Raw genomic sequence first — 10366 nt, forward strand, 5'->3', positions numbered from 1 at the left:
CTCTGATTGTCTGTCTATCCTCATGGTTTGCTTCAGAAATGAATATCAAAGAAGTGTCTGATTCATTTTCTTACAATCCATTAATTGATTAATTCACTAATCATCAGATTTAAATTGTACACTGCGAGAAGCCCCTGTTGCCACTTGTTCAGATGATAAATCACACAGTTGATTTTTGAGAAATCAGTTTCTAAGAAAAAATGGTTTCTGTGTTTTCCTATAATCCTGGAAAGGAACTGAAACTTTTTGTAAAGTCAGGAGAAGTCAGCTGGTATCAGGTTGACGTCCTGTGTCTTTTACGTGCTCCACTGTTTTGTCCCTGATTTCTTTCTCTCAAAAAATCACTCAAAAACTTTAAAAATAAGTTTGATTGTTATTATTTTGTTAATTTAGTCACATTAACTGTTATAATACTGTAATATTTTAGCTGTATGTGTGGAAACGGTCCAGTTTTGTGTTTTTAAATGCACAGACCAGCCTGTCACTGTATCTGTGGATGGATCATGCTCTGACACCTGAGCAGGTTCTTTCTCTGAAGGAATCTTTGGGATGTGGATGAAAGCTTTGGGATAAACCTTCAGCAACACGTTCATGAGGTTGAGGTCAAGAATGAATCACTGTAAAGTATCTGTGATGAGCAAAGTCCTGATATTTACAGATAGTTGTAGATTTATTTTAACAAACAGGACTTTCAAAGGAAAGTGTGTTTTTTTGGTCTTCATCAGACATGGTACAAAACTTTCTACAATGCTAACAGAAACAATGTAAAATACAGTATAAGGTCATTATTAAACTGCATGAAAACCGCTCCTGAAATGTGCAATAGAGCTGCTGCTTCTTAAACAACGTGGTACTTTAACACATACTGATTCTGGTTCTGTGTTCAGTCTAACAAGTCTTTGTGTTTTTGCTCCTTGTCTTGTCCAAAAGCATCATGTTGTTGTGGTGGATCTCAGTCCTGAAACCTGGCTGATGTTCAGTGTGTCTGATTAAAAAAGATTTCTTCAAATTCTTACAGAAAAAGACATATGTTGTTTCTAAAATTCGTTTAATGCCACAAAATATCATCAGAAGTCATAACTCACAAAAAGTTAGGACACAAAAAGGAAAATTAAAAAATGAACAGCATCTGTTTTGCTGTAAAATAGGGATGTGACTAATGATGTTCAGTTGTTTCAGATGTTTCCATCAGTTCAGAAGCCAAACATGATTCTGTATACTGGGATAGAACACACTAATGCGGGAAATCTCCACATTTAAGACGACAACACGAGTGTTTGATGTGAAAACTCAAACTGAGTCTGTGTCTTTCAGCCTAAGGCCAGACTGGAAACGGAAACCTTCTAGGAACTGGAGGTGTCTGAATTTGCTCCCAGGGATCATTTCCATTACTATAAATCAAATTTCACGATTTATTGACTCATCATTTAATTTACAAAATGTCAGAAAATGTGGAGACCCACCAGACTTAATGTCCCCTGTGATGTTCAGACCAACTCACTAAAACCCAGTGATTTTCACCAGTAGACTTAAAACTTACTTCTTACAGGAAACGTCACATTTGTCATTTGTCGCAGCAGAAACAAAAAATCAAAAAAAGACGTGAAGACGCCACCCTGGACAGACTATTAATTTATTGATTTATTTATTTAAAAGATAAAAAAATGATCAGTTGATTACACTGGTGATGTGTTTAAGTGAGAAGGAGAACTCCTGCTGTTTCCTCCTGGCAGAGTTTGGCTTGTAAGCAGCCTGAGGGAACCGGAGTTTGAGGTTTTGATGTTGTGATTTAGTAAATATTTGGAGAAGGAAAATCCCCCCTGAGTGAAATGAAAACAGGCTGGCAGTGTTAGCTGCAGGGCTCACCATGACCTAGTCTCTGATCCGACGGGGCCGTGTCGCTCTGGATGTGTCGAATTGTGGGTTAGGCCCAGAGCCAAGGTCCAGCAGAGAGTATCTCCGACTGCTCCTCGTCTCCTCAGCATCTCATCAGCCCGACACGAGAGCGTGTTTTCTTTTCCTAAACCTGGTTCGGGTTCATTCGGGGTTGTTTTCTTCACAGATATCAGAAAATATCACCTGTCAAAACCAGGAACAGACAAATTATCACTTCTTGAGATTTATCTGCCCGCGGCCCCTGTTCTGTGGGAGTTGTGGTCAGAAATATAATTGATGGTGTTTTAGAATATTTCCACAGAGTTCTATGGTGTTTTTTGACATATTTCTTATTGTCTTTAATGGATTTTGTGTTTCTGTGTTTTTAAAATGGTGCGTTCTGGGTTTCTTTCATATTTTCTAGGTGTGCCATTGCTGCTGTATGCAAACCGGCGGGACCTTCGGCTCGTGGACGCAGCACATGAAAAGGCCAACGCCACAGTGGTGGTGGGGGGGCTGGAGGATGCCGCTGCTGTGGACTATGTCTACTCTCAGGGCCTAATCTACTGGAGCGATGTGAGCGAGGAGGCCATCAAACGCACAGTCTACAACCAGTCGGGGGCCAGTGTGGTCCAGACAGTAGTCCCGGGTTTGGCCTCCCCGGATGGACTGGCCTGTGATTGGTTAGCATTTAAACTGTACTGGACGGACTCGGAAACAAATCGGATTGAGGTAGCAGAACTGGATGGATCTTTGAGGAAGGTTTTGTTCTGGCAGGAGCTGGACCAGCCGAGAGCCATCGCTCTGGATCCAGAACGAGGGTGAGTCTGACTTCAGGTGTTGTCACTATAGAGCAGAGCTGAGTTCAGTTTGGATTTGATTCTTTAATGACGACTGGAATGCGACCAGAAAAACACAAAGCGTATGATTGTCCTTTGGACGGTCCGGCTGCCTCTTTTCTAAAACACTGGTCTCGTCTCGTGTCTGTTTCTGTTGGGACCCTTTTCTGTTAAGACTAGCAGTTCGTCTTTCTTGACAACTTGTTCGTTTTTGGAACTTTATTTGTCCACGTTCAGTCACTTTCTCAAGTTTCAAGTGAAGCCCTGTCTGAAGGATGTGGGCGCTTAAATCACAACTCTGCACTTTGAAAATGTGGGTTCTATTAAATGACAATATTACTTAAAAACAAAGATTCTGACCTGAGTTGAAAAAGCGTGCATTAATCGGTGGTTGGAAGTTGTTGGTTCATTGTGTTTTTTCCACAATTTCTGCAGTATTAAATGATGTATTTAGCTTTTTACCCACAGCTTTATAGGGGTGTTTTTACAGTGTATTTTTCATTGTTTTCAATCTTCCTGTAGTTTTACACGGCGATTTCTCTGGTTTTAGTTGTGTATTTTTTTGTTTTTGATTGTTTTTTGGTGTGTTCTCTTCTGTGGCTGCGATTAATTCTTTCCCTGTTTTCTCTCACAGTAAATTGAATAGTTTTGTGGTTTGAGCTGTGGTTTGTGGTTTGGATGAAACCAACTACGTCTTCCTTATATCTCTCCTCCTACATCAGTCCAACCATCATTTTTATCACTGATTCAGTTCAAAAAGTACAGAATCTAAAGCCCATCACATTTTCTCAGTATCCACTGTAATGGATCATTTTCTCTTAGTGTGCCACTGGCATTTTGTAAATCTGTCTGTAAACTAAGGAAATAAGCAGTGAAAATGAGTCCTGCCTTTGTGCATATGGAGGTTAGAACTAGTTCATAGAGTTGTAGTCTGGACTTGGTCTGGCTGAACACATGTTTAGTTTGTGTTTTCACATCAAACACCCGTATTATCAATGTGGAAGTGAGCTGAGTGTCTGTGGTTAAAAATTTCTCTGCTCCTCACTGAAGAGAAGATTTCACTCAGTTGCACCTGAATGCACCTCGAGGCTCAGACTCGTGAACAACAGGGGGAGGGTGTGTTTCTGCTGCTTTGTTTGTAGCTTGTTGTGGATCAGATTGCGTTGCAGGGAGACTGAGCTGCTGTCCACTGGATTCTCCTGGATTCTAATCAACGGTGTCAGTGTGGAGATTTTTTTTTCCGTCTGTTGTGAGGATGATGAGCTTGGTGTCGGCAGCTCAGGAATGTCTTGAATCAGCTCCAGATAGAGAGGGAGCATCTGCAGGAGGATAAACACAGAGAGGTTGGCAGCAGCAGGAAGATGATTCTCAGATAATTTATAACACAAGAGAAAAAACAGCCACCAGTGATGGGAATTTATTATACTACAACACACCAGCACCAGTTTCCATATTTTAAACAAATGTGCTTTTACATTTTTGGGAGGAGTACAGTAGGACAGTAGGTGATCTTTATTTCAGACTCTCTTCCACCTGTTGCACCTCATCTGCTGCTGACACAGTCACTGTACTTGCGGTACATAACAAACACCCCTCCTCATGTCCTTCATCACCACGTTTCCATCCTCAGGCTCCAGAGATGTCGGATTAGGATGTAAATCCATTAGGACTCAGATAAAAGAGGCCTGTAATGTATTCATTAGTTTTATTTAAATTTGAGGTTGTCACCCCCCCCACCCCACCCCCCGTCTTTCTCTTCTCTCTTGGGTTTCTATTCATGGAAAGTCTTCCCCCCTCACTGTTTGATCCACCACGGTACAGAGATAAAAGTCACACCGAGCCGGGTGCTCGTACCACTCTTGATAGTTTACTCTGAATGGTGTTTGTGTGATTCACAAACTCAGAAACCAGTTTATCAGAGCAGCCTGCTTATCAACTCCAGTTGATAACGTACCTGTCAGACCATGTGATGAACTTAGGAAAAAGTTAGCTCCAAACCAAGTTGTGGTTTTCCTTCAGTCCAGGCCGAATGAACTGATGTACAGATGTGAAATCTGAATTGTTTGAGGTTACAAGGATTTGTTGATGGAGGTGTTGAACAAAGCTGCGATCACGTGCTTGTACAAACAGCTACAGCAGCTTCTGATTTAATCAGCCACGTCCCTGCAGTTTGTGTGTCTGTTTTGGTTTGACTGCAGCACAAACCACGACTCCTCCACCGATGCAGAAAATGTGTTGCATGCATTCTGTTGTTGTTTGCTTGCATGTATTTCACAAAGGGCCATTGCTGAAGCAGCAGCTGTTCTGCTTTTACAGCAGTTGGTACCACTGCAGCAACACACCAGCTACAGGTCAGACCATTTAAAAAAAACTCATCTTCTGGAGCCTGAATACGAGATTCTGGACATTTGTATCGTGGTTTCAGAACCGGTAATGACCAGCTGTGTAATGGTTGATGGCAAATTACTGGTGTGAAGGATGATGGTGATGATCCAGCTAAAGGATGTGTAACCTAGCAAACTGCTGACTTTTGGGTTTACAGATACCAGGGATTAGCAGACTAATGGTTCTCAGTCTGGCGGTCTGAGCCTCTCGCAACGATGATGGTCTGTGCCATATTGTTGTTGAGCTATAGTACAGTTATTCATACCTGTTTTTTATGGTTATAAATGTCCTTTTGAACACAGTTACTCCTTAAGACCTAATCTATTCTGCAGCTATCTACAGTATCCTCACCTGTGGCCGGTCACCACTCGATGGAATCATAGACGACCTTACTGATGCCGGAGTCTCTCTCATGCTTGGAGATTGAGGGATTGGAGCTGGGGGGTATTCAAATTATTGTAATCTGCAGTATCACTGCTAGATGCCACTAAATGTGACACACTGCACCTTTAAATCGAGAAGTTTAGAGCTGGTTTAGTTTGGACGTAACCGGTCAGAGCTGTGCAGGAACATGATGCTAACTGTGGCAAAGGCTTAAAGCAGGAACAGGCTCTTTGATTCTTCTTGTTTTAGCTTTTCTGTACCAAACTCACCCCTGAGTACTGACAGAACAGCTGGATCAACGTTCTGGGTAAAGGTCTGCGTTGGGGCTTATTGTGTTTCTGTTTTATCCTGTTTGTATCGCTACTCACACAGACGGTAAGTTACTAATTTTTAGGTACTTGTACTTTACTGGAGTCCATTTAGTTACTTTCTTTCCTCTTTTTACATCACTACATTTATTCAATTGCTTTATTTACTAGTTACTTTTAGCAGATGTAGATTGTTAATAAAAATATTTAGAAATATGTGAAGTTATCAATGGCATCAAATTTAGTGGTGTTTGAAACATTTTGTATTTTGTCATTTGATTCCTGGAAAATCCCAAAATGTGTTGTGCGGAAGTTGACATGTTCAGATGTCTTGTTTAGCTCCTACCCTAAATATTCTGTTTTCTTTTCGACACAACACAGAAAATCAGCAAACCAGAAGCTGAAATCTGCAGGCGTTATTTTTCAGTTTTAAGTCTGAATGGTCTGTTTTTCTTCTTTGTTGCTGGTCCTCAGCGACTCTGGGCAGATACTGGAATCAGATGTGTTGCTGCTGCATCAAAAACTCAAAACTACAACAAAGCTGAGACTTAAACCTGAGGAACAAAGGAGAAATCATACTATTAGACAGTTAAAGAAGAACATGTTATAAACAGTGTTTGGTTAAAAAGGAAGGAATCAGCCGTTTCCAGGATTGGTTTCTCAGGTTCAGTTCGTAGCTGTGCAGCAGAGACTGGTTTTCCAAATCCACGGTGGAACGCAGAACTGGACTCAGTTCAACCAGGATGATTAATGCATCAGGTACCAAATACAATGCAGCTCTTGTTGTGAGGGGATGTTTTGTGTGCACATTTCACTGCAGTTTTTCTCTTTCTCCTTTTTCTGTGCGACCTGGGCCACACGGTTCAGAGTGGGAATAAAAATGTCCTGAACGTTTTTTTGCGCACTAAAATCGTGTCCCATTGGTTCTGTCGGTACTGAAACTTTACTTGTTGTGATAGTTAAAGGTTTGGGTTATGTTTTCACGCCTGTCCCTCCTGAGTTGGTGAACTGGGTGTTGTAGCCCTTCAGTCATCGTGTGCAGGTTAGTCACAGCTCACAGCTCATTTGGTTGTTGCAGTTTGCTTTGTTTGCAGTGAAACCCAAGCAGCTGCTGTGTTTAAAGGCTGTTGCTGTTTTTTGCTCCTGGGCAGGCTATCAGTTAAAGCTTTTGTCTTGTGCTGAATGGGATTACGTGGAGAGGCCCAGCAGCTCTGTTAGTGGGTCATTCCTTCATCTGGAAACATGACGTTCCAGCACACGATGATACTCGCTGCTTTGTACTTCTGGCATAGATTAGGTTTGGCATTTTACTCACAATACTCACCCACTGTGAAGTGATGTGATTCAACCTTTAGCCACTTCATAAAAGCTTTTATGCTTGTTCCATTCACCTGGCGTTTCACATCATAGAGCTGTAACATAGATGTTCAGGGTTTCTAAAGTAAAAGTCTGCTTCATTGTGCACTTGGATCAACATGAAACTGTCCTGTTTGAATTTTCAGCACAAAGGAGGAACAACACCGTCACAAAATATGTGGTTCCCTAATTAAAAAGTCAAAGCTACAAGAGACATGAGCACATAGAAAAGTTAAGGAGAGTGTTAACTACAACTCCCAAGGTGCATCTCTCTGGTAAACATCCAATCACAGAGCTTCAGGTTTTAGTAAAGACTACATTCTGTAGTTTCTCTGGGTCAGTTCTGTAATCATGTTGTTTTCTCCAGCAGGAATTTTACGCATATGTCTGTCTCGCATTCTAATCAGTTCATCCATCAGTCGAACAGGATGCTTGGGAAATTCCCTCAACATTGTCTGAAGGTATCAAATAAGGCGAAAGAGAATGAAGGAGAGATAGATGTGCAGAATGTCTCCTTGTATTTAAAACAAGTCAGACTGACTGTTTCAGACATGTCCTGCAGCCCTGAACTTACCATCTTATGTAGCACCATGGTTCTGGAGAAACGTTGTCTCATGTCACTATGTACTGCCTAGCTATATGTGGTTGGAATGACAATAAAGCTTCTTGACTTGACTTGAGGAGCTTTATATACAAAGCTAGACCCAGACAGCTCCTCAGTATGTTCTGTCTGTGTAATCTCCAGTTTAGTTCATGTGTTGATCAAGCAGCCCAGGATCTGGAGAATTCACTTGATGTTTCTGTTGTGTGATTTGGCTCTGCCTTGATGTGTGTCCGATTCCTGCAGCACATCATGTCGAGCCTTCTGCGTGCTCTGCAGGCACCCCTCCTCCCAACTTAACCAAAACACAGACCTGATTGTATGGATATTGTCCAGAGTTCAAATAGCAGACTGAAACAAACACAAATACTGTACATATGTGCTGTGATTGTAAAATAAGTAATCAGATTACTGACCTACTGGTCAGTTTACAGTAACTACAGTAATTACCACAGAGCACACACACCGACACTGCATCTCACTTCCTGTGTTAAGATGCAGTTTAAGCTCCTCTGTTCTTCCCTCCCCTCACTGGTGGAGTTCACTCTCATGTCTGAACTGTGGGGGGAGGGTATGACGGAGATCGGTGACGGTGGTGTTGATGGGGGGAGGACAGAGAGGCCGTCCAGCTGTGATGGTAATTAAGTTGAACAAAGAGGAGAATTAGCTGCACAGCGGTAACCCCCGCCTTCCTACAGACACCCCCGACACTGATCATCGTCCTGATGTGCAGGAAAAACATGTTGTTTTCTAATCAGACTGTTTATGGTCAGAACTCACAGCGAGTGACAGACCTGTTTGTCTTTAGTCAAACGACCACTGAATTCACTCTTTACTGTTATGAAGTGTTAGAGCTGCAGTGATCAGTTAGTGAATCGACGGGTAAAGTTAATCAGCTGTAGCTTATTTTATAGATAATTAAGACAAGACAGTGTTTGCAGATACTAGTTGATGTTTTATACACGAAAGTTTAAATTAATCAGCAAATCATCAGCAGAATAATCAGAAGTGAAACTAATCAGTGGTTAATGGTGGAAGTGCTGTGCTTTTATTACATCATTCTTATTTTTATGTTGGAGCTCATTACGATTTTGAATTGTTTAATAGAAACGATGGAAGCAATTAGTAACAGAAAACCAAAAAAAAAAATCTCTAATCTCTCTAAAACTTGATCCTTGATCCTTGATCATTTTAATCTCAGTGGTCTGGATTTAAATCAGGAAATAGCCTGAATTTTAAAATCTGCTGCTGCTAATAAAGGGAACAATAATTATGATGATTCTCTGCAGTTAAATAAGTGTAGAATCACGTCTGTGTCTCGTCCAGCGCTCGTTTCCTCTGTGTGGTTCAAGTAAACGCAGACCTGCATCTGCTCGTCTGTCGGTTGCCAAGCAACAGCAGCACCAGTAAATGTACATCGACCCTCTGTCCGTCTGAAACCTGTACGTGGTTTATTCAGAGAGGCTCGTCCTGTGCAGGGTTCAGACTCGGTGCGGTCACATTAATCACTGTGTATCTTGAACTAGCTTTGTCGTTCCAAACGTCCCAGTCGTCAGTTGTTCTCTGACCCTGAACGGCTGTGACAAAGTGGTTAAACTAAAACGCTGTTGTCAATGAAGTGTCGTCGTAGCGTTTTAGTGGATGTGTTGAACTGATGGTGTTCTCCTGTTGTCCCTCAGGTACATGTACTGGACAGACTGGGGTGAGATCCCAAAGATCGAGCGGGCCGGAATGGATGGGACCAATCGCTCCATGATCATCGATAAAGAGATCTACTGGCCCAACGGGCTCACTCTGGACTACAGCCAGGAGAAACTGTACTGGGCTGACGCCAAACACAACTTCATCCACCGTGCCAACCTGGACGGGTCCTCTAGGTATGAACAGATGATTTTGGGAGGGTTTGTGTCGTGGGCCGCTGTGATTTCAGGTTATGGTTCTGTTGAGGTTCTGTGGATCACTTGATAAAGAATCTGTGTTCAGGGCAAGTCCAGTATCAACTTCTGTGCCAGTCTAACACAGCAACATTCGTTACTATTGAATCACTCTTTACTGATGACGATGATACGATGACGATGTCATCAGTATGACGTTTACTGCTCCATGAGCAGGAAGCCTTCAGGCCTCTTTGGACCAGGTTCAAACCCAGATCTGCTCTGTTTTTGCAGGGAGGTGGTGGTAAAAGGAGAGCTGCCTCACCCCTTCGCCCTCACCCTGTACGAGGACACTCTGTTCTGGACTGACTGGAACACCCACTCCATCCACTCATGTAGGAAACAGACAGGAGGTGAAAAACGCACCGTCCACTCGGACATCTTCTCCCCCATGGACATCCATGTCTTCAGCCCCAAAAGACAGCCCAGCTGTGAGTACCAACGTCCTCTTAGTCCACTGACAGGATCCTGTACAGGGTCAGGATTATTTGACCAGTCGGGTTTTTACAGGCTGCTTTGGTGCTTTATGAGGTTTTCTGTCAACAGTCTGACCACTGTGATGTAGAAACTCCTCCAAATGCTCTTTATGCTTCTGGGTGTTAAAACACAGACACAGTAGATGTATGTAAGTATGTGTTTAAAGGACTAGTTCAACATTTAGTAACTCCAATGTCCGGAAATTGG

General features: G+C 42.3%; 1 protein-coding gene across 2 annotated transcripts in view; it reads left to right on the top strand.

Annotated features, from left to right (window-relative positions):
• The window catches only part of lrp6 (low density lipoprotein receptor-related protein 6), a 35469-nt gene that overhangs the window by 1333 nt on the left and 23770 nt on the right, over positions 1-10366 (top strand). For both annotated transcript variants that reach the window (XM_026361658.1, XM_026361659.1), the window contains exons 2-4: positions 2300-2696; positions 9428-9625; positions 9917-10113. In XM_026361658.1, coding sequence (XP_026217443.1) covers positions 2300-2696; positions 9428-9625; positions 9917-10113 — 792 coding nt within the window. The remainder of the gene's footprint in view (positions 1-2299; positions 2697-9427; positions 9626-9916; positions 10114-10366) is intronic.

This window comes from Anabas testudineus, chromosome 23, assembly GCF_900324465.2.
Source record: "Anabas testudineus chromosome 23, fAnaTes1.2, whole genome shotgun sequence".
Lineage (NCBI taxonomy): Eukaryota > Metazoa > Chordata > Actinopteri > Anabantiformes > Anabantidae > Anabas > Anabas testudineus.